Source organism: Lissotriton helveticus, chromosome 4_1 (assembly GCF_964261635.1).
Source record: "Lissotriton helveticus chromosome 4_1, aLisHel1.1, whole genome shotgun sequence".
Classification (NCBI taxonomy): Eukaryota; Metazoa; Chordata; class Amphibia; order Caudata; family Salamandridae; genus Lissotriton; species Lissotriton helveticus.
In genome coordinates, this window is record NC_136063.1 from 529,198,937 (window position 1) to 529,224,081 (window position 25,145).

At 44.0% G+C, this 25,145-nt stretch overlaps 1 protein-coding gene across 1 annotated transcript in view; it reads right to left on the reverse strand.

Annotated features, from left to right (window-relative positions):
• The window catches only part of LOC144828023 (uncharacterized), a 1,462,897-nt gene that overhangs the window by 920,275 nt on the left and 517,477 nt on the right, over nucleotides 1-25,145 (reverse strand). Inside the window, exon 6 of the mRNA XM_078686162.1 lies at nucleotides 5,652-5,789. Within this exon, the coding sequence (XP_078542288.1) occupies nucleotides 5,652-5,789 (138 nt within the window). The remainder of the gene's footprint in view (nucleotides 1-5,651; nucleotides 5,790-25,145) is intronic.

The following is a 25,145-nucleotide window of genomic DNA, read 5'->3' on the forward strand; positions in this document are numbered from 1 at the left end:
GGCCGGCTTATAGGTCAAAACAAAGTCATAGTCTGCAAAAAAGAGAGACCACCTGAGTTGTCGTGGGGTAAGAGTTCCAGCAGATTTAAGGAATCGTAAATTTCGATGATCCGTAAAGACAGTAATTTCATGCCTTGCTCCCAATAAATAATGCCTCCACTCTTTGAATACATCCTTTACAGCTAACAGTTCTTTGTTCGCAATCGAATAGTTGATTTCCGCTGCTGTTAACTTACGAGAGCAATATGCAACACGGTGAAGCTGGCCAGTCTCCTTATATCTCTATGAAAGGATTCCACCAATAAAAAGGTTGGAAGCATCCGCTTCAACATAGAAAGGTTCCGCTGGATTCGGATAAGCCAAAATTGGTGCAGTGATGAAAGCTTCCTTAAGTGGCTGAAAGGCATTCTCTGTTTCAGTATTCAAAGAAATGTTTCCTTCTTCTTAAGCAAACAGGTAATAGGGCTAACCTTCCCTGAGAAGTTTGGAATGAATTGCCAGAAAAGGTTTGCAAAACCAAGGAAACTTTGTATCTCCTTGACTGTACTGGGAGCTGGTCACTCTTTTATTGCTCTTACCTTTGAGTTGTCCATCATAACTCCTTTGGAAGAGAGCCCGAAGCCCAAACTCCATTTGTCTGGAATGAAACACAAATTTCTCTAGTTTCACAAATAATTGATTCTCTAGAAATCGTTCCAATATTGCTCGAACATGCTGAACGTGTTCCTCCAAATTAGCTGAGAAGATAAGGATGTTGTCAATGTAAATGACTGGAAAACGATCCAAAAATTCCCGCAGGATATCATTAACAAAGTTCTGAAAAGCGACAGGTGCATTACACAGGCCAAATGGCATGACTGGCATTCGAACAGACCAAATCTAGTTCGAAATGCAGTTTTCTACTCATCACCTTTCTCCATGCAAACCAGATGGTAGGCTCCCCTTAAATCTAATTTCGTATACATTTTGGCTTCCTAGATTTGGTCCAAAAGCTCCGAAATCAGAGGTAACGGGTAGCGATTCTTTTTGGTGACTTGGTTCAAGGCTCGATAGTCTATGCAGTGCCTCAATTTTCCATCCTTCTTAGGAATAAAGAACAACAGGGAAGAGACCGGAGACTGTGATGGTCTAATAAAAACGTTGGTTAAGTTTTGATCAAAATAATCTTTTAGATGCCTGTTTTCTACTTCCGATAGAGCTTAAATACGACTGCAAGGTAAGGGCGCACCAGGTTCAAGTTCTATCTTGCAGTCATTTTCTCGATGCGGGCAGTTTCTTTGCCTCCTTCTCATCAAAAACTGAAATCAGATCATGTTATTGCTCGGTAACGCTTTGTCTCCACTGCACAAATCATACGTGCCTGGCTGGCCAACAGGATAGATGGAATTCGTTCAGAATCTGCAACTCTGAAGCCAAAACAATGTTTCAAACATTAATCTGAATCCAATTCGACAGTTCTTTTTGCCCAATCAATCTTTGGATTGTGTTTAGTCAACCATGGCAAACCCAGAATCAATTGAAATTGAAGAGCATCAATGAGACTAAGTCATAATATGCTCAGATGCTTTCCAGGTCCTATCAATGTGATATCTTCAGTGTCATGGATGATTGGACCAGAGGATAAATTGGTACCATCCACCGCATGAACTGGCTCAGTCTTCTCTTTTTCTACAAATTGTATTCCTAGAGCCTTGGCGAATTTGATGTCACAAAAATGTATGGTCACTCCAGAGTCCACCATGACCAAGACTTCGTCCACCTCCACTTCTCGAAACCTGATCAGACTGGAAATTATTAAATGGGGAGTGGAAGACTGCAAAGTGTTAGCTAAAGACTGAGCATTTGGAGTTGTCTCTTCAGCAGCTTCCACCAGAGCAACTTTGTCTACTGGTGGAGCCTGTATTTTACCCATGTATTGTTCTTGGGCTTCTTCGGACATTCTCTTACAAAATGGCCTGGGCTTCCATAATACATACATAGTTCGCCACTTCTTCTCTTTTCTCTCTCTTCCTTAGTTGACGACCCCGCACAGATCCAATCTGCTTTGGCTCCTCTCCAGACCCCACTTCACTGGACTTTGAAGTTTCAGACTTAAACTGATCAAATTGAGGTGGTAACGGTCTTGTTTCCTTACGTCGCTCATTTCGTCTCTCAAATTGCCTTTGATCTATTTGAAGTTCCAGGTCAATTAATTCAGATAACTCAGTTGGTCTCTTGGGAATTTGCGCTATCCCATCTTTTAGGTCATCTTTTAGCCTTCTATAGAATATGGCAGCTTTCTTAGTTTCCACAACCAATTTGTTAAAATGCACCAGGTAGGCCACCAATTTACGGTTTCCCTGTTTAAAGTCTAACAGTTCATTGTTGGTGGATTGTGAGATGGCTCTTTGATAAAAAAAAATTGCATAAATTCCAGCTTAAACTCCTCCAAATTATAAAGAATGGGGTCATTAGTGTTCACCAAGGGCATGGACCAAGCTGCAGCATCTCCACTCAGATAAGACAGTATGAACGCCATCTTGGATTGGTCATCCTTGAAAATGATTGGCCTGTACATGAAATGTAAAGAACATCGTGTGAAGAAAACCTGTGCCTTGTGCGGGTCCGCATGAAATCTTTCTGGCGGGGCCAATGGAATGGTGGGAGAGATAGCATGGATAACTTGGGTGGTTAACTCTGCAGCCGAGGGCGAAGGGGAAAAAAACTGGGAGCTCTGTTCACTAGCCCTTGAGGAGGTACCAGCTGAAAATTCTTCAAACTTTGACGGAGAAAAATAACTTCCTAACTAGATTTCCTAACCTCCTTCCGAGTTTCACTTAAATGCTTCTGCAACCCTTCTAAAACAGACACCAAAGCCTTAACATCTATACCTGCAGCCATTCTGCTCAGGTGAAAGATATATTTGAGGGCGCTTCAATTCGTCGGAACCAGTACCTGAACCAGTGCCTTCACAGCAGCAGAAAAGCTGAAGCGGGCAACATGATGCTTATTTCCCAGCTTCCCAACTCCACTGCGCACCAGATTAATTATCTGTTTGCAGCTGAGAGGGGGAAAGGGGAATGGGAAGATAGAGAGACTGCCACAGCGGTGCCAAACCCAGAGCTCTTCAATTCTGGTCTCCTAATACCTGAAAGTACAAGCACAATTACTCTGTGTACAACATGTACAACTAATAGATATATTCAACACTGTATGCTCTATATCTCTCTTATACCTTTTTATCTCTGTTTATATTAGTAAATTAGTATTTTTAATTTGCTAGAGCTCAGCAAACTCTAAGCCACTAACTGGTTCCTCTTCTTATTCCTTCTCTAGGTGAATGAGCTGGAATACTGCACAAATTAGAGTTGGTAAGTAGAAATATATATATATATATATTTGTATTTACTTGAAGTCTTCTGGTGATGCGCAGCGCAGTTAGAGTGGTGTGGAAGTAAGCTAAGTAACGAGAGTCAATATGCACATGACGATATCCTATCTGGAAATAAACTTGAACTGCGCAACAGCTGTAATGATTGAATATTCTCAGACTCTGTAGAAATATTTTCGCTTGTCTAACTTGACCAATTCTGTTTAAAGATTTAAAGTCTTTTTTCTGAATAAGTAGAGTTTACTCTCTAGACAAAAAATGCAGATAGCGGTCTCAACTCCAACCTGGTTGTGATGAGTAATAAATGGGAAAACTCTCTGGCGGAGAACAGCGGTGAAGGCCTCAGAGCCGAAACTCTCACTCTGTCCAAGAAATACCTGAAAAATCCCTCTACGGCTGTCAATAGAAAAACTGAACAGCGGTGAAGGCCTCAGAGCCGAAACTCTCACTCTGTCCAAGAAATACCTGAAAAATCCCTCTACGGCTGTCAATAGAAAAACTGCACCCAGAACCTCTGAAATTCTTTGTCTGACAGGGCACATAAATTTGCGAGCGAATAATGCCTCGCAAAGATTCCTGACTGAAGAAGAAGCGCTGCTCAGGAAAAAACGCTTGTTCGCTCACGAACGACGGTTGAAGTGTAACGCTCCACAGGTGCGTGAGCACGATAACCGGCAGCCTCAGTAGAATGTGTGGAATGCTAGAACATTAACTTGTAGGCAGGGAATCCGCCAACTTGAAATTCCACGAGGTGAGTCTCACATCGATGCAGCGGAATGGAACTTTCTTGCCACCAACTGACTCCACCTTAAATGATATCGCCTGCGCCCAACCCACACAGAAATCGTTTAACAGGGAAAGAATGCTTTAGTCTACAAATACGCAACACAGACTTGGCAGCCAGCTGCACCTTGTCATGTGAACCACAATATAGGTTGCATGCACCAAATGCTTTGGACAAGAAAATGCCAACTTTCTAAAAATTGCATTTTCAGAATTGTGAATTGAAATCCAACTTTACCATCAGAGAGGATCTTAAATTACAATTCTTTAGACACCAAACTTGATATCCTCACCTGCTTCCAATTGAAAGTTATCTCTTATTAAATGCAATAAGGTAACCCAATGTTATCCTAAGGGTGAGGTAGGCCTTGCAGTATTTTTTCACTACCAGGACTTGTTAAAGTTAAAAGTACTTGTCCAACGTTTTAAATACATTGCGCCCTTCCCTATGCTCTGCTTGGGAACTACTCTTGGAGTAACTTATATATAGTAAAAAGGAATGTTTAGTCCTGGCAAAAGGTTTATTTTGCTGTTGAAATGGAAGTCTAAACCGACACACACAGGCTGCAATGGCATACCTGAGACATGTTTAAAAAGCTACTTAAGTGGGTGGCACAAGGAGTGCTGCAGGCCCACTAGTAGCATTTCATTTATGGCATTTAACTGTGCAAATTGGGTATAAGCCCATTTTACCATGCGTAAAGGAGAGAGAATGAGCACTATAGCAGTGGCTAGCAGTGGTAAAGTGTGCGGAGTGCTATTATGTTCAGCAAATGGTTCCTGTTGACCCATCACACACCCTCAAGCAGCTTGGAGGTGTGTTAAATTTGAGACCTGGTACAAAATCTACAAGTACAATGCATCCACCTGAAGCTTGTCCAGTACACCTCTCAAAGTCCTCTGAAAGGGGGGTAGTCATACAATATCATCGACACATGCTGCTGGGGATATGTATTTTAGTATCACTGAAGCATTACTGTTGCATGTAAGGAATGGAATTGTTCCCTCAAAATTGTAAGAAATGGGGGCACATTATTGTCCCCATCTGCCAGTTCAATTGAACCCGTGTAACCATTGAGAAGTAGGTAAGAATATGTTGCTTACATTTTTTGACTGTTATATTACAAGATACTACAGTTGTATCACATAGCACCTCTAAGGAAGCTCGTTTCCTAACATCCCAGGATTTCCAAATTCCACCAGAGTGACACAAGCCTCTTAGACACTTGCAGAAATGTGCCTTCTTTTCAGCTAAATGCACATATTCCTCCAGACTGCAATAAGTACACCATTTTAAAGGAAGGACTGTAGATTCTGGTCTATTTCCTATCTAATGCCCACTTCTGCCCGATTAGACTCTGCCACTTTCTGCTAACTTCTGTTTTTTATCACTTCTTGGTAGATTTTTATGGTCCTTAATGAGGATCATCAGGAAACATCTTCTGAATTCACACAACATACAGTTTTCTTATTTGCATATCTTAGGTATACGGTTCACCTCTTTTTGAGAACTGCCATACTCTTCTTTCGTGCACTGTAATTCATCTTCCAGTAATGTGACCTTAAGCTCATGCTCTTTGCGTTTCTCTATGTATTCATCGTTTAGTTTCCTGATCAAATCTTCTTTACAATTTACCTGAAAGTACAAAAAACAACACATCATAAGCATGTTGTGTGGGACAGTTACTAGAGTAATGATATGCTAGTGTGCCATTGGCCTGATGATTAAATGTACAGTACTATGGAATGCATGTTAGTTATAACTACATTAGGAGTAAGGCACACCATCTGAATCAAGCAATCCTGTGATTTTGTGTTACATTTCTTTGCAAACATGTGAAACAGGCATTATAACTTTAACTGTAATAAAATATAAAATAAAAAGATGCCCTAAAGTTGTGTACATAAATTTGCAAAACAATAAAAAATGAACCATCACAAAAATAAAGAATAAAAACATGAAATGAATGAGGAAAAGAAAACCGAGTGACACTGAAGTTGATTACATTTTAGGTGCATGTGCACAAGAAAATGCCATCAAATAGAGTGAAGACAGCCAATGGCTAAAGCAGGCTCCCCTATTGACCATGCTCTTTGGTGTGCTAAGTGGGAGCAAAATATGAATGACAATTTAACAGACCAGTGGATAAAGAGGGCTGACTAAAAGCCGCTGCATGAATACATGTATGTATTCCTTTTTTTAGGTCTCATCTGCGAAAAGCGCGCAAAAGCGCGCTCTCGCTGCGAGAACTATAGTCGTCGGCTGAACCGACAACGAGTGGAGACAAGAGATGGCCACGCGCAGCATTTTGCAATGGTATTACGTCGCGCACGTGAGCTTCTGCCGTAGACAGCATGGCAGAAAGAATCGGATCATGACGCGCGCCTCGTGAACAGTTCACGTGACTGACTTAGGAATGCTTTAGGTTTTGGTTTTAGTCAGCGTGCGTGGGAAGGGCAGCAGGGAGCAGGGGGAGTCTGCAGAGGGGCGCGTGGCGCCGATAAACAGGCAGGCTTCATCCCGGATACCAGCACGTCCCCACGAGGTAGCGACCACCCTGTTGACGTGCACAGAGGAGTCGGAGCCCACCCTGCCAACACGCACTGGTGAGACAGTTCGCACCCTGCCAGCTCGTATACAGTAAGCAGTGCCCCACCAGGAACGCCATGCACTGTCTGCCCGTGCACGGTCGGCGCGCCGCTCTTCACTCCCGAACTTCAGAATCCGTATTTCTCAGTTTCTCAGTTTCTCGGCAGTGACCCTCTGCCTTCATGTCTCCAGCCTCGTATTTCAAGGACAGTCTCCTGTTCTCGCGCCCCAGGGCCGGTCTGCCTCTGCGTGCAGTATGAGGCTGGTGTTGCTATGTTCCACGGCTTCAGTGCCTTCCTCATATCTGTACGCTCCTCTTTCGCAGATCTTTAAATATCCCAGGTCTGTTTTCAGTTCCCCTCCCGTGGCGGGCCGTCCCCTGTCTTGGGTTGTCCCCACATGCTCAATCTCTCTCTCTCCTTCCCTCTGTGTGTGCCAATCTGCTCCCCGTGCCTGTGTGACACCTCTCAGCCTCTCTTGTGTGCATTCTTCTGTGCCTCCGGCTGTGTGACCTCTGTGCCTCCCTATGCACTCCTCCTGGACTCTCCTGTATCCTCCTGTGTGCACCTATACACTCCCGTCTAAGTACCTCTGTCTGCCCCAATCTGCCCCATCCCTCGTGTTGCACCTCTCAGCCTTGCTTGTGTGCGTTCCTCTCTGCCTCCTCCGTGTGAACTCTGTGCCTCCCTATGCCCTCCTGTGTCCTCCTGTGTGCTCCTGTACACCCCCCTGTCTCCGTCCCTCTGTGTGCACCAATCTGCCCACTCCCTCAAGTTGACCCTCTCAGCCTCTCTCGTGTGCAGTTGTCTCTGCCTCCCGCTGTACGCATCTCTGTGCCTCTCTATGCCCTCCAGTGTGCACCCGTACATCCCGTGCCCTTACCTCAATGTCCTTAAATGCCCCCTCCTTTTGCACCTCTCAACCACTCTTGTGTACGTTCCTCTCTGCCTTTTCAGTGTTTCCTCTGTGCCTCCCTATGCCTTCCTGTGTCATCCTGTGTGCACCTGTACACCCCACTGTCTCTGTCCCTCTGTGTGCACTAATCTGCCCCATCCCTCGTGTTGACCCTCTCAGCCTCTCTTGTGTGCGTTCCTCTCTGCCTCCGCTGTGTGACCTCTGTGCCTCCCTATGCCCTCCTGGGTCCTCCTGTGTGCTCCTGTACACCCCACTGTCTCCGTCCCTGTGTGTGCACTAATCTGCCTCATCCCTCGTGTTGACCATCTTAGGATCTCTTGTGTGCACTTTTCTCTGCCGCCAGCTGTCCGCACCTCTCTGCCTCCCTATGCCCTCCTGTGTGCTCCTGTACACCCCTGTCTCCGCCCCTCTGTGTGCACCAATCTGCCCCATCCCTCGTGTTGACCCTCTCAGCCTCTCTTGTGTGCATTTCGCTCTGCCTCCCGCTGTGCGCATCTCTGTGTCTCCCTATGGCCTCCAGTGTGCACTCATACACCCCGTGTGCTTACCTCAATGTGCACCAATATGACCCTCCTGTTGCACCTCTGAGCCTCACTTGCCTGCTCTCCGTCTCCTGCGGTGTGCACCTATGTGCCTCCGGTGGCCTCCTGTGTACACCTGTACACCCCTCTGTGTTCTTCCTTCTCTGTGCACCAATCTGTCCCCACCTTGGGTTTGTACCTCACAGCCTCTCTTGTATGCATACCTCTATGCCACCGTCTGTCAGGGCCGGACTGGCTACCAGGCAGTTGTGTGTGCTGCCGTGCTGGGGGCTAATTTTGTTAATGGGGACCTGCGTGTGCAAAACGAAATTCGTTTTGCTTTTTCGATTTCAAATTGCATGCAGGTCCCAATCAACGAAATAAGCCCTCACCACAGAGAAATTGGCCCCTAGCTCGGCAGCACACACAACTGCCCGGTAGCCAGTCCGGCCCTGCTGTCTGTGTGCCCTCTGTGCCTCCCAGGGTGCTCCAGTGTGCACCTGCACTTCCCTCTCTCTTTCCCTCTGTGTGCATCAATCTGTCTCCCATCCTCGTGTTGCACCTCTTGCCCTCTCTTGTGTACACTCCTCTCGGCCTCCCGCTCTGTGCACCTATGCACCTTCCTATGTCCACCCTTACACCCCTGTGCCTTTACTTCTATGCGCAAGAATCTGGCCCTCCTGCTGCACCTCTCAGCCTCGCTTGTGTGCACTTGTATCTGCTCTCACTCTGTGCGCATCTCTGTGCCTCCCTATGCCCTCCAGTGTCCACCCTCACACCCCTCTGTCCTCACCTCTATGTGCAAGAATCTGCCCCTCCTGCTGCACCTCTTAGCCTCGCTTGTGTGTACTCTTCTCTGCCTCCCGCTCTGTGCACCTCTGCACCTTCCTATGCATTCCTCTGCGCACCTGGAGACCCCCTGTCTCCTCCGTGCTGTGCGCATCCATGTGCCTCCCCATCCCCGCTTGCATCTCTCAGCTTCTCTTGTGTGCATCCCTCTGCCTCCCCGTGCCCCGTGTTTATGCGTACCTCTGTGCTTCCATTGTTTCATGTGTGCACGTCCCTGCTTCCTTGTGTGTGCACCCCTCTATCCCTTCTCTCTTTGTGCATGCTTCTGTCATAAGAACGGACGTGGTACAGGTAGGCTGATTTTTATTTATTTATTTATTAGTTTTCACTTTTATATAGCGAAACTTTACCCGCAGGTATCAGAGCGCTTTAAATCAGCATGCTTATAACAAGAAAGACTAGCACTCTATATTACTGCCAACTTAGCTTAGCATAAGCAACAGCTAACCATTCACAAACAATGTTTATATACCAATTGCAAATTTAAAAAAAATTAATGCAAAGCATTGTCATTTACAATGCCAGTAACTCAAACTTTAATGCTGCGAGACCTATTGCATTGCAAATGCTTGTATTATGTATGTTTTTGAAAACATACATAATACAAGCATTGCAATGAAAACTGCAATGTACAAAATAATCTAAAATAACACATGTACAACTATGAAATGCTAATGTTCACATTATATGAAAGCTTGTATGATATTGTCATTAATGCAGAAATAAAAATATTTTTTAAAAAAAATGTATGTTTTTGAAAACATAAAGCTGGCGAGACCACATCTAAACAGAATCGGGCCCCATAAATGTATGTGTTAGGAAAATAGCTTTAACAACATAGCAGACATTCATTCCCTAAATTAAAATGCCTGGAGACAAATAATGTTTTGAAAAAGAAATAATACAATATATGAAACATGCACCATTAATACGAAAGCTTTATCGGTCTGGGGTAACGTTACTTCGAAGGAAGGCCTATCTTGAATAATTTCTCAGTTGTGAAGCTTCTGGTTGCATGTTTAAAGGAAATATAAGTTATTATTTTGGTGGTCTGGCGATGCCCTATGTCTGTAACACCGCAAGCTCAGAGAAAGAAAGGCCAAGATCTGTAAAGTCTTATTTTTGAAATGCAAAGGAGTTCATCCCAAAATGGTCTTCACAGTTGGAAATATAGTTCTGCCATAAGTAGTTCTCTCCACAGACTAAGTTCTAAAATATCCCTTCAAGTGGGAGGACATTAATGCCCTCCTCTGAACTTTGATTGATTTCATATTTGGTTTATGATCACCTGCCCTCACATGGCACAGCACTAAACGCTCAACAATTCAGCAACATCTGCTAGAGGCCGGATTTTACTCTCAATCTTAGCAGCAATAATGCAATAGCATACGTCTAGTGGATTGCCTATTGTCTGTTAGAGGGCAGAGACTAATAGCCCCTTCATAATGATTGGTGCATGAACAGCTGTGTCTTACTCTCATTTTATTAGTTTATTACACCTAAGTTTACAGGAAAGAGTCACAAAGCATTTTCTGTGTGCAGTTAGTTGTGCATACTTCAGGTTCCGTTGTGTATTACTGGTGAATTTCTAGCCATAGAACATGCTCACATCAAGTTTTATAAAAACACTATTGCTTTAAACAAACGTGGATATAAAAACTCTACACCATAAATATAAAACTATTGAAAATTATGTAAAAAATATTTTAATAAATGTGTCCATGTGAAAGTACAACTCGTAAGCATCAGTCACAAGTAAATAACTCCTTTCTTTCTATTCCTTTTTGCAAACGCCTCTGCTGATGAGACAGATGCTAGAGGACATACGTTGGCTGATCTCTGCATTAGCCCTCGGAATGTAAACATTATATAGTTACGGGAGAAAGAGGCAAATAGATTCTACATTTCCACTCAGACCGCATCCCATGTATATACCAAGGATGCGTCTACCAAGGCATAGCGCAATATAGATCATGTCCATGTGAAAACGTTTAGTTGGAGCTGTGCGTGGATATGTTGAATACATGCTATCTTTTAGATAACATGTAAAACGTGTGACAACAACCATATCAACATTTCATCCAAAAGCCAAAACCATTTTCTCGTTGCTGTTTCAATCTTGTGGCTCTGAGATTCTTGAGGGCTTGTGGAGCAGGACAGGAAGCCCAGTTGCCAGTCATTTCCAGGTAATTTCTTCAAGTTAATCATGTATCCACTGGATCACTCGCACAGCTTGGCAATTTTCCATTCTGTAGCAGGAACACCTTATTGCAATACCAGGCTTAATACCAATTTCCCCATTAAACAGTATGGGGACGCCTGCACAGACAAATTGTTTTCAGAGAGGAGATCAATAAGTAGACCAAACTTTAGAAGGTCAAATTCTGCATGTGCCCCTGAAACAACAGGGCAAATAGGTGTATGCCCCCCTTCACATTAGAGAGCATTTCTGAGGGGTGGAGGGAGGCCAGGGTGAGGTTTACCTAACCGACCTGCGATGAAAAGATTCTATGGATGCAGGCAATGGTCACCCTCAATGAATACTCTTTAGGCATAAACATATGTGACATCAGCCTCGGGCTGCAGTTAGATGATCCTACCATTCCACTGTCTGACAGATTCAAACCCCCAAATATTTTCCATGTCACTAGAGTGATCACAATGACTTTTCAAAAACATATAGACCTAATCTAATGAGCCCCGACCGCAGGAAATTTCACAAATGTGTGGTGAAGCAGCAATTTATTTTTATACCAATAGAGAACTAGAAGAAATTGATAAAAACACAACAATGATATTTAAGTACTGATTACGAGTTTGGCAGTGCAAGAGCGAACCGCCACACAGGCGGCCCACACTGCCAAACCTGTTTGCCCACCACCTGCTAGATTACGAGTTTCCTCATGCCTGGTGGGCTTTTTTGGTGCTTCCATGGCAGTGCCTCTGTAAATGGGTACCGCAATGGAAATTCCCCCGAAAATTCCTGCCCGGCATGGACTGTAAAGTTCATGTTGTGCAGGAACTGGGGTAACCTAGGGGAGGCACATGCTGTGCACCCAGCATGCATCCCCATGCAAATGGGCAACTGGTGGCTTCTGTAGGGCTCTTTTGTTTCAGGACCACCTGCCATTAAGTGAAGGCAAGACCTCCATGACACCGCTGGCAGTCCTCAAACTCGTAATATGCATGGCAGTGCTGCAGTAGCACCCCCGGCGTACTACTGAGTCCCTGACCACCACACCACTGCCAAGGAACGTAGGTTCCCTGTTGGCTGCGGGCTGTGCAATGGTCGTCTGACTGCCCAACTTGTAATGGGACAGTCAGCCCGCCGGTGTGGCAGTGGGTGGGCTGTCACCGCCACGCCCCCGTGAGTCTGGCGGTCCTGGGACCGTCAGACTCATAATGAGGCCCTTAGTCAATTATCAGTTGTCTGCCAGTATTTTTAACTTTTGTCAAGCGAAATTAAAACAAACATAATTTTCTCTCATGCGCTCTTTTGAAGACATCCATAAATAAAAAAGTGCATTCCCCAATAGGCTGAGTTTTAGCTGCGATACCTTTAACTTTTCCCTGACCTAGTACACAGATTTTGAGTAGTCCCAGTTACCTTAGTATTACTCTGCTAATCAAAATTAGTTTTTTACTACTGCAAGGCCCCCCTTCCCATTGGATAACATTGGAGGGACCTTACTACTTTTGATACACTGTAACTTCCAAATGGGAACATGTCAACAGTTCATGTTTGGTGTCTTCGATCTGTACTGAGAAATCCTCTTTTATGGTAAAGTCAGATATCAATTTACAATTTTGAAAATGCTACATTTAGAAAGTTGGTATTTTCCCACCTTAGCCATTTAGTTCCTGCAATATGTCTCTGGGTCACCTGACTAGGTGTAGTTTATGTTTGTATATTCCTCCCAGACAGCCACACACAATAGAGAGCTTAGGTGTGCCTGGGTGGTCTACCACTAGCAGGCTGGGTGGGCAAGGCACAGCACCGCTTGCACCTGAATAAGCTACGTCCTGCTTCACTCAAAGGACTGTATACCTCCTGTACTTAGTTTAGAACAAGTTCAGGGGGAGTAGGAAACCTATGGACTTCTAAAGGAAACCTCTAGAAGCCTCTCACACTTCAAAGAAGGCATTAAGATTAAATAATGGACCTCAGACTGGTCTTCAGTATACTTCTGGACCTGTGGAAGACTCTACCAGGAAGAAGGACTGCTGTACTGCTGAAAGGACTGCCACTCTGCTGGAATGCTGACCTGAAGGACTGCTGCCCTGCTGTGTTGCACTCCTTGCCTCTTGCCTGGATCAGAAGGACCACCAGAGTGACTCCAAACGCTAGTCACTTGTAACCCGCATGTGGACTGTGTAACTGTGAGTTCTACCCTGCCAGGTAGTGCACCTCAGTCCTGGACCCTATGAAGTGGGCCTGAAGGTGCTCTGCCAGCCCATTTCTGGAACCAGCAGAACCAACACCTCTCCTCTGCTGTGCAGTCCAACCACGAGCAAAACCAATGCATTATCTCTGCTGCATGAGCTTTCCCATCGCATGGACTTTGCATCACCACAGCAGTCCACAGCCTCATCGGAACCCCTGCTGCGAGATGCATCCTTGATACCCCTTGTTGACAGCATACTCTGCAACAATGCAGAACTATGCATTGCAAGCCTCGCAGGTTCTTTGGAACCAGCGGGTGATTAACAGATTCCTGACTCAGGACTTCACATCACAAGCCCACCTCATTGAAGGCCTCCTCAACGACAATGCAGGAACTCATATCACAACTTCCGGGATCCAACGATGCATGAAAGTTGGACCTTGCAAAGCTCAGCAACCAGGATTTAAAGTACTTTTGTTCAATTGGCCTAAATGGGTCCCTGGAGATGGCCTACCCTCCATTGCGGTCTTTTGACTTTGTTCCAGTAAGGCGTGACCAGATATTCACAATTGGCGCTTTGTGCTTTTTGGCACTATTTTCATTGAAATATTTAAACTTGCATATCCATGGTTTTACTGATTACATTTTTGTCATTTTGGTCTTGTTTTATTTATTAAAAGTAACTCTTTTTTCTAATTTCATGTGTGATCCTTCTTGTGTTGTGTTTTCACATTATTCCTGTTTGAAGTGTAGCACAAATACTTTACACATTGCCTCTAAGTTACGCTGGACTGCTCTGTGCCATGCTGCCAAAGGGTTGAGCACAGGTTAATTTAGGGTTTGCTTGTGACTTCACGAAGACAAGGATTGTGCTTGTTGCTTGAATAGGGTTTCACCCCCTCAATCAGCAGCCCAATTTCTTACATTTGAACTACAGCATACGTGAGCTCCAGCTTTGAAATGCCAGAACTTTATACTGTGATTTTCAATGAAGCATTGAGTGACCATGAGCCCTCCACTCCTAAGGCAGGAATTGAGCACCTGTATACAACATGTGTCAACTAAAACCAGCTTTCTGAGCAACACTCATCCAGTGGACGGTACCTTTATTGAGCACATCAATTAATTACCAAAGGGATTATCTGCTGCAAAATTCTCCAAGTCTTCCCTTAGATCAGTTGAACCTGCATTAAGATCAATAAACGTATTTGTCTGCCTAACTGATAGGTAAGTACAACCACTGCTTCAAATCTTTCCTTATCATTGCACATTGCTTTAGTGTATTGCTGTTTCATCTCATGTATCTGTTCTTTGTGATTAAGAATGTGTCCAACCCTCTCTCATGGAGAACTGGCATTCCATATCCTCTTTTGTTCCATTATGCACAGCAATATTCTTCTTTGTCACAATAACTGCATATTTAACATTGCAAAAGCAGCAACACCCAGTATGAGTTCATGATATTTGGAGGTCAACTTTGTATACCATTCGACCATAGCATAATATTAGCCTTATGTTTTTCCTTCTCTGCTGCCATTTTCAAGGCAGTCTTGTGACGGTGCAATGGTGCAGCTCTTACTACATTAGTTGTAATTTTGTCCCCTTGAAAAACCTAAAGAAAAGCAATTTATCACAGCTAGGCTAGTGCGTAGAGTACAGGAGAGTATGCTGATTCTTTCGTGCTGGATCTAGAATGCATTTATTAGCTTTAGTTGTGTGAATTTTCTGGTCCTTCAGATCCTCTTTCAACTGACCACCAATGCTTTGACATTTTACCCTACCTATAGATTTTCTCCAGTAAACCACAAATAAGAAAGCTGTCTGAGGAGGTGCTGAAGGTAGGATGAGACAGCAGAAGAAAAGGAATAAGAGAAATTAGAGGATGCTCTGTCCCTTGCTCCACTCATTTTGAAAGATTGTCTGCATAGTAATGAAGACTTAACCATTCGCCGGTCTAGACTATTTGGAGATGGTGGCTCTCTTTTAACAATTCAAGAGGATATGTAGATGGGGTCCAAGGCACTCTGTAAGTGGCATCATCGCGATCATTTGGACAACATACCTTTAAAAAGGAAACTTCTTTTGCACTGGGACCCAATCTCTGGACACTATGAAAGCCTCAATGCTTGCCATTCCATTGGAAGCATTCAGTTAGCTTGGTCATCTGTCAGTGGAGAACTATGTTTTTTAGCTGTTTTTGCTCTTCAGATTCTGAGTCCTTTATTGCACGCCCATTATATTGCCTTAAGAGGAGCCTCCCTCTAAACCTACAGTAGTGTGACCAGCTCTCTCACAACATGAGACTTTGCATAAACCTTTTTCAGATACCCATTTTTGACCCCATTAAATTCAGAATTCAGTTTCTTCCAAGTAATTTCCAAGCACTGGCATTGGTGAGTATGTAAACAATTGGATGCATATAGCCATTCCAAGGGAAGCCAAGGTGGAAAAACATTCTGAACACCATGTTGTACATTTAAGGACATCCTTAATCCTAAACAGGTTCTAAAATAAGACTCAAAGCCTTGACAGGATTGTCTCGCAGATATTCTAGGCCACTGCCCAAAGGACTAGGATTTGTTGGGGGTACCTCTGATAGAAACCCCTTTCTGTTTGTGCCCTGTCCCTCCAGATAAAGGCACAGAGAGCAGGTGCGGCACACCATGATATATGGGGGGTTGGGGGCTTCTTCTCATCAAATCTGAGTCCTGGGGATGGGGTCCTGAAATTGCACTCATACAGCACTCGCACTCGGGCACTCCAAGGGTGAAACTGTGGTCGAGGAAGGTGGATCCATGCACAGTCCTCTCCCAGGAAATGTAAACAAATATGTACCGACCCCCAGGGGGACGGGGTGTAGCCCATCCCAAAGAATTTTTTTGAAAATCAGGCAGAGCAATATGCACACGGTTGTTCATTTTCTTTCTTTTATGGAGGTAAGACTATGAAGAGTCAAATTTCAGGCCCATAGGGGCAATTTCAGCCAACCTGAGCTCGTTTTTGCAGAAAGAGCTTCTCTGAGAGCCTCCACTCCACTGCTTGATGATATGAAATTAAATGAAATGAAAATAAAATGTATAAAGCGCTACAGTTGCCCTCAGGCGTCCAGGCGCTGTGACTAAACATGATTGCCCTCAGGCGAACAAACAGAGACTCTGGTTACTGAAACAAAAAAGTTTTAAGTTGCTTCCGAAAGCTGGTTAGGTTGGGATTGCTTCTCATGTGCAGAGGGAGGGTGTTCCATAGTCCTGATACATTATAAGAGAAGGAACGTCCTCCTGCTCTGGCTTTAAAGATTCTAGGAATTTTGGCCAGAGATGCGGACGAGGAGCGAAGCGCCTTGTTGGGCAGATAGGGAGAAATCAAAGAACAATTGATTTCTGGTCCCATTTTCCAGAAAGCCTGATGAGCGAGGCACAGAGATTTAAACTTTACTCTGTCCTTGACAGGCAGCCAGTGCAACGTTCCTAGCCCAGCTTTTATAGAAGTTCTTCGTGGGACTCCAAGTAGCGCATGAGCAGCACAATTTTGGGCGAGCTGAAGTTTTTTTAGGGGGTAGTCCGGTGCTCCAAGATAAAGGGCGTTGTTAAAATCCAGACGAGATTGAACGAGGCCCTGTATGATTATCTGCTTGGCCTCAAATGGAAGAAGGGGAAGGATTTTTTCGATCACCCTAAGGAGGCCAAAGCAGGTGGCCGCCACCTTGGTGGCCTGTGTGATGAAGCTCAGTGACTTATCTAGCCATACCCCCAGACTTTTGATGTTATCTCTCGGGGCAGGGACCGTCCCCATGCTCGCGGGCCATAGCAGCTCCAAGGTGGAGGGGGCCGCCGGGCCCAAAAGCATGAGCTCGGTCTTATCGTCGTTGAGCTTCAGACATGAGCTCATCATCCAGCTCCTCACCTCCTCCAAACACACTGCTAGATTGGGTGGTGATTGGAGGCCACTCTTCTGCACAAGGGAAACCACCAGCTGGGTGATATAGCTGCCTGATCCCTTCCCTTCAAAACTTTAAAGGCGAGCCTCTCTTGTGTTGCCTTGAGTTGTCTTTCCCTCCACTTTTGTACCAGTGGGTCTGGGCGGTCTCAGCCCAGGGGCAATGTGACAATTCAAACAACAGATGCAGATTCTGTTCCCATCCCTTCCTTTCCGTGAACTGGGTCAAGCACTGTTAATTGTTCTACTGTGTAGAAAGTTTGCTGATCCTTCTGCTGGGGAGCAGAGTAATTAACTTGGCCCAATAGGGTGAATAAAGGCCTGGGATCTGATTCTGAGCTGACCCAGGGAAACATAGTACATCTTAAAGTGCCATAAACTGTGTATGTGAAATGTTAGTGACTGGAAGTTTATCCTTGGACTGCATTTTGTACCCCAGTTGGATACCTTGCTGGACCTTGTAGGCCTAAGTAGCATGATAATGCTCTTCAGGGCATATTTTGTCTATTATGTGTTCACAGTCTACACCCCATAGACCTCTGGTAAGCACTACAGACCTATAAATGAGTGCCTATTGACATTATCAGGTCTACTCCAGGTCAGCACCAATCCGTGAAGAGTCCTACCTGCGACAGGCAACATGTGCATAGAACACATGTTGAGCAGGACAGTAGTCTCGCACATGCAGCCCACAGATAGGGTCATGTGTAACCAGCACAGTGCTCTTTTCCTAGCTGTGCAGCAGCGGCCTTATTTTAAAAGGCAGACACTGTCAGTAAACAAGTTCATTCTAATTAAAATAAATTTACAGCAAATGAGGCTCAAGTGAAGAGACTCACACACAGTAAAAGTCCCAAAAATGGTAGTTAAAAGCAATAAGTTGTCCCAGACTAATGAGCAGAACCGACTTGCTACACTATGTCAGTTAATTATAGAGCTTAGACTAGGAGTCTCCAACCGGTTGATGTCGAACTATCAGTAGCTCGCCGACACCCCGTGAGTAGCTCACTGCCTCTTTTTAATGCCCCTTCAATGCCTGTCCTCATTGTTTTGTTAATATCAGCTCTTGCCCGCCCTAACAAAATCATCTGCTTGTATTTGCTAAATTGAGCAGGCAGGGCAAAGTAGTTGATGTCAGTGCTGGAAGCCCAGAATGAGCAGTATTGGACTGCCCATTGGAAACCATGCCACCTGAATTTTGCTGCATGGAACCGTGCTTTAAGACAGCCAACCTGGGCGGCTGGAGTGTGGGCGCAACAGCCTTGGTACCAGAGTTTGATTATAAGGATCGGGACTCTGGTTGGCTTTGTAGTTGCATACTGCCGTGCAGGAGGAGCAAAACTAGTGTTAGGGCTGAAACCAGCAAAAGTTTGCAAGTTACAAGAGGTACTTTTTTTTTTTTTTAAACGACCCCTGTGAAAGTTTAGAATTACAATTTTTGTATTCGGCTTGTATATATATATTTGATAGCCGATTTGTCTTTTTTCTAAGCTCTCTCTTAAATCTATTCAAGTGGGTTTATTTGCTGCATTTTAGGAACTCCCCTTCCTGTGCACCTTTTGTAGTGTAGTCCTTGCTTCAAAGCCCATTTTGAGACAACTCTTTAGTATCGCCATTCAGTGTCTGAAGGGCTCAGGGTGAGAAATGAACTGGCAAATTTCATAAGCTTCACTGAATCTCCTTTTCCACATAACAGATGACAGCTTCGTAGTGAAAAGCCAATTGTAACAGTGGTTTGCTCGTCAATAAGACAGGAGAGGTCCTAACATATAACACTTTAAGTAGGTGTCTCTCACTCATCACTCTGGTGGGCCCACTCAGCCCATAACAGTCTCCCAAGAACCTGACATGAGGAGTAGATGGACATACTGCTTAGCCATCCCTGCGGTATTGCTAATGTTACCTCTGTTCTGTTCTTTTAGACTTACCAAACAGTGGCTCAACAATGTTTGGATAGAATTCCCAGTTACCCACTGCACCAGATGTCCTGGGTGTGGTATCAAAGACATCTCACTCCCCCGTTGTGGGTGATACTGTGTGGAGATTGACCCTCTATCCATTGTTCTCCTATGGCAAGCCAATTTTGTCAGGTGTTTTTCAGAGCATGCTACCTATCGTTCCACCAATTTTAGTTCTGGCACAGGAGTGCAGCTATGGAGGAATGTATGGCAGAAAGTTAAAGAAGAGACTCAAGAATTTACATTGGATTTATTTTTAGGTGCAATGGACAGATGTTATAGTGTTATTGGATGATGCACCATAGATATGCCTCAGAGATTACTGTCTTGTGACGTGTTTGGGAACTGGTACTGGCACCAATTTGGTACCCATGCTTATAACAATACCTTATTGGTTACAACACAAATCAGGAGTCATTCGTATTAGTGTTTCTAAGGAACTCCTGTCATTATGTTCAAACCATAGTATCAGCTTTGTGGCGAGCTGCTTGGCCTTTAGTGGCTCACAATGATTTGCACTGATCAGAAGTAGCTCTCACTACTGAAAAGGTTCGAGGCCCCTGGCTTAGACACTGTAGAAGTGTGGTATTAGGTTATTTTTTATAAAAACTATTACTGGTATTGCTATTATTATAGCATGAACTGTGGTTCTAAAATGTATATTTTTCACACTAACGACATGATTGTGCAGTAGGATAATTAATTATTTATTTTATTTTTAGAGTTTTCTATAGCACGGACCAGACCCAGGGTAGGGTATCAGAGCGCTTTACAATGAGAGCACAGAACGAATAAAACAGTTAGCAAAGTATAGCATACAAAGAATTAACAAGTTTTGATAAAGTTCGGAGGGTCATAGGAATGATGACTGTTCTGAGCAATAGGAACAGGTCATATAGGCGAAGGTGTCCTTAATGGGAGAGAGGAGGCAAGTTTGAGGATGTAGAACTGGAATGGTACAAATGAGAGTTTATGGGATGAATTTGCACATCGGGAATGATTTTGCTTCCCTTTTGAACAGTGGGGTGGCGGAGATTTTTCTGATGTATGGAGAAAGCGAGTTCCATATTCTTGGAGCTGCTCGGGAGAATGCTCTGTCAGAGTTTTTTTCTTGCTGAAACGCGTGGGTTTCAGGAGTGGATTATCGGCGCTCCTAGAATTTCTTATTCATCCAGATAAGGTACGTTTTTGGGCTAGGTACTGGGGTGTATTGTGGTGTAGCACTTTGTGAGTGTAGCATGCCATTTTTAGGTGGATTTGAGCTTTATAAGGTAGCCAAGTGAGTGCTTTCAGGTGTGGCGATATATGGTAAAATTTCCTAGATCCTGTTAGGAGTCTTGCTGCGGCGTTGAGACAGGCTCTTAAAGGGGCAGTTGAGATTTTGGGAAGCCCCAAAAGGGTGGTGCATTCGTACTCTAGCCTTGAGATGACTAAGGACTGAACTGCAGTTTTGAGGTCTTGGTTCTCGTTGGAGGTTTCATTTTTATAAGATAGCTGAGGAGAAAGCGCGCATTTTTAGCTAACAGGTTGATGTGTGTTTGCATGTTCAGGGTCTTATCTATTGTAATTCCAAGTGATTTGGTGGAGTCCACCAGAGTTGGCGTGCAATTCAGAGCAGTGATCAACTTGGGCCATTCCTTTGTCTCCAGGGAGTTATTAGGGTAGAAGAAATTATGTTTTTTGCGAGTTTAGCTTGAAGAAGTTGGTCGTTAACCAGTGGACGGCCTTTTGGAGTGCTAGATTCATCGTCTTTATGTTTTCAATGGAGGAGATCTTGATGTAAAGTTGAGTGTCGTCCGCGTACATGTTGTAGGCGATGTTCGCCTGCTATAGTAGTTTGGTTAGTGGTTCGACATATAGGTTGAATAAGGTGGGGGATGGGGTGGAGCCTTGTGGTACTCCTAGAAGGTTCGGTGAGGAGGGAGAAAGATTTTTGTTCACCATGAAGGATTTTTTTCTGTTTTCAAGAAAGGATTTGAACCATTGAAGGACTGTGCCAGATAAACCATCCTCATTTCCAGTCTTCTTAGAATTTTATTGTGATTGACTGTGTCGAAGGCAGAGGAGAGGTCGAGCAGGACTAGTAGGCAGGTTTCGTTGTGGTCAATAGCTAGGAGGGCGTCGTCAACTATATGCAGAATGTCTGTTTTTGTGCTATGGTCGGTTCTGAAACCCGATTGGTTGATGTTCAGAAGATTGAAGTCCATGATGTGTTGGTTCAGTTGTTGCTGAACACATTTTTTCAGGACCTTGGCTAGCATGGGAATATTGGTTATGTGTTGGAAGTTATTGGGGTCGGAGGTGTTAGCTGTCGGTTTCTTTAGTATGGGGGTGACTTGGCCCGTTTTTAGGCAGTCCGGGATGTGACCTTGTGCTAGTGAGGCATTGATCATTTTGGTCTAGAGAGGGGAAATGCGTTGGTAGATGTGGGGAAGGCAATTTGAGGGGACTGGGTCATTGAAGTGGTTGTTGAGTTTGATGGTTGCAAGTTTTGGTGATGTCATTGAGATCGTAAAGTTTGAAAGTGGACTAGTGCGAGTTATTTTGGGGCAAAGGTAACTCAGGTTGTTCAGCGATTTCAGTTTAAATAATCTTTGGGGTGGTTGGAGGGAGTTCGTTTTTGCTGTGGAGAATGAGGAGAATTCTTCACTACTAAACTGAGATTTCAGAGTCAAGAGTGAGGATTTGGCCAATTTGTTAGATTGTTGTTTAAGAATTTCAAAGAGTTTCTTTGGTCTATTCTTGGCATTGTCAAGTTCTGATCTAAAGATATCTTTTTTAGTTTGTAGAATAATTTTGTTATAGGAGTTTCTAGCTTTCCGAAGAAGTTTAAGACTACAAAGAAATCAATGTCTCAGTGTACTTCAACTTCTGTAGGTCTAGTTTAACTTCACAGCTGTCAGCAAAATGTATTGTTATCAGTTCTTTTTTTAAATTTATTTATTGGGTTTTGATATTATAACATCAGCCATCAAAGTATATTTTTTGACATTCAATGCAGTATACGAAGGGAATAGTAAAGTATCAAAAACAATATCAGCATGAAAAAGAATTATAATTGACAGACATAAGTATGGCATATGAATGCTCAGTGTTATGAAGGGATTGGAAAACTTGGAAGCGTCTGAGTGGACACTTCTGTTTTTGGAAAGGGGCCCATATACCTTTAAGATGGGTTGAAGGATGTATAGTATCAGCGCACTGTGCAGACATTTCAGGGCAGTAAGCTGCCTCATGTAGCCATTCTTTGAGCTACAGTCTACGCTTTTGCATCGAGCACACAGCAGCAGCACATCTCTTAGCCAGTCCTCACATGATAGAGGTGAGTCGCCAGAGCAGAGTAGGTAGTTGGTATGGCCGAAATGAGTCCCCCAGTAAGGCAACCTCAGGGGAAGGATCAAGGGGAAACTCCAGTATTTCGGTCGTGATTTTAAAAACCTCTTGCCAAAACCTTGTAAGTGTAACACGTCAATGCAATAATTATATAAACTCAGCCGACACAGTTCCACGTTGCACATATTTGCTACTGTGCCCTCCTTTGAACTTAGAGATGTACTTCAGATGGTAATAGTATTGGTGTAAGTATTTGAACTGTACCAGTTTGTGTTTATAGTGGAGAGGGGTATTCTTAACTTGTGCGCCACAGTATGCCCGTGCCTTATCAGTGAGTTTATAGACTAATGAGTACTCCCATTTCCTCCTAAACTCAGTGAGCATGTAAGTAGAGATGGTAATATAGTAAGTGATAGAGTGACCCACTTCAGCCTAGTTTATAAAGGCTTTAAGGAGCGGCATCTCTGGCAGTGCCTCTGCGAACATGGGAAGACCTGCTCTAGCTACTGAGCGAATTTGAAGATGGTGGTATGATGGAGGCCTGCATTGACTAAACCACATGTGCCTCAACCACGCAGACTGAACCACAAATGCGTCTTAAAACGCATTCCTTTACTACACATGCCTTCACCATGCAATTTTGTGGTAAAGGCATGAATAGTAAAGATGTATGCATGGCTAAGGTCACCAAAACTCTGACCCCCTGCCCTAAGCTTCAAAGCCCCTACCTAACGTCCCCAACCTGAGGCCCAAAACCTTCCCACCCCGATCCCCTCCAACCCCCACACTGACCCTAAAACTACTCACACCCCTTCCACTGCCCTTAGGCCTAAACCCTAAACCCTAATTTAAAAAACGACCCCGATCCCCAAAGTCCTAAAAACTACCCACCCTCTCCTCAGCCCTAAACACGACCCGACTACCCATTCTCCTCCTCCTGCCCTTAAGCTTAAAACCCTGCCCCTTTACATACACTACCCTGACCTCCTAACACCCACTACACTGTCCCTAAAACTACCTCAAACCCTTCAACTGAACTTAGGCCTAATACCCTAAACGCTAATTAAAAATAACTACCCTGATACCCCCCACCAGCCCTAAAAACTACCCAGACTCCCCACCAGCCATGACAATTGCAAAAACTACCTGACTCCCCGCCCTAAAAACTACACCGATCCTGTGCCTTGAAAACTACCCTGACCCCCTAAATCCTGAAAACTACCCTCAACCCATACAAACCAAGCCCCAGCCCCAATTACCTTGCCACGTCCGATGGCTCTCTTCCTGGCGTCTTCCTGCTTCCGCCAAGCAGCAGCCAGCAGCTTAAATGCCTGGTTAAGGCATATGCATGGTTAAGGCAAGCGTGGTAGCGCTTGTGTAGCCGGATCACGCATGGCTGAGGGTGCTGTGTTTCAACTGTTTCCCTTTGAAGATAGTAGAACATAGCTTGAGATGTCGCGCCAGGGCTGGCACAAAATGTATATCACTAGGTCTTTAAGTATACATAGAGTGAGCCTCGGCTCAACCCAGAGAAATAACCTCTCTCACTCCATGCTTTGTGTGTCATTCCGCATACCAGGATGTAATTCTGTTGGAAAGCTAGAGGGACTACTTTACATCCAAAAGGTATACTCAATCAGCACGTTGTTTGTTGCTTTCAAATCTTTATCTTTATATGTATTCTAGACTGACAGCAATTCTTCCTTCCTATTTTTCCCCAAGTAGGTCGGGATTTGTCTGGTAAACGGCACTGGTGAATGCAGAGCATGTAAACAGCATTTGTAAATATCTGTGTGTGCATGTTTTGGCACATTAAAGCCAGGCCTATTGACTTTGGAAATTCTTTTTGTCATAGCTAAGGAATTTACAAATAATATCGACATTAATTCCTAGTCTGAAGCAAGTTAGGAATGTAATTAAGAGGTATTACCAAATAATATATTTTTTAAGTTATAACTATGAAAAATTGCGTGGTCCCTGAATCACAAACTATCAGTTGCAGTACACAATAATTTGGAATCTTAAAACAAAAGAAATGCAGCCAAGTCCCAAGGAGAGAACATTAATTTTCAGTAAATACTGTCAGTGAAAGATTTCCAAAGTAAAATGTCCATCCAGCAGCAACCACTTTCTCACTTGACTCTCTCCTGGCGAAACCTTTTTCGAGGAACTTCAAGTTTCCATTCTTAATGAATGCAATATCAGCCTTTCTTGTTTTTGGCGGAGTGTTATAATACTGTGTATTTTGTGGTAATTGTTTTGCTTCATGTCATTTAGACATAACACAAAATAGTAATATATGTGTGCAGTGCAGATAAATACTCAATATAAACGCAGCCATTTCCAAAAACAAAAGAATTAAAATACATTTAGGACTGGTAAACCAATACGCCAATATGTGCACTAGCTAAGTTGTGCAGCCTTGTCAAATTTCAATAATCTTTTGATTCCTACTGGATTCTTCACTGTTAAGTGCATCTGTAAGTGTACTGCGAATTCACACGT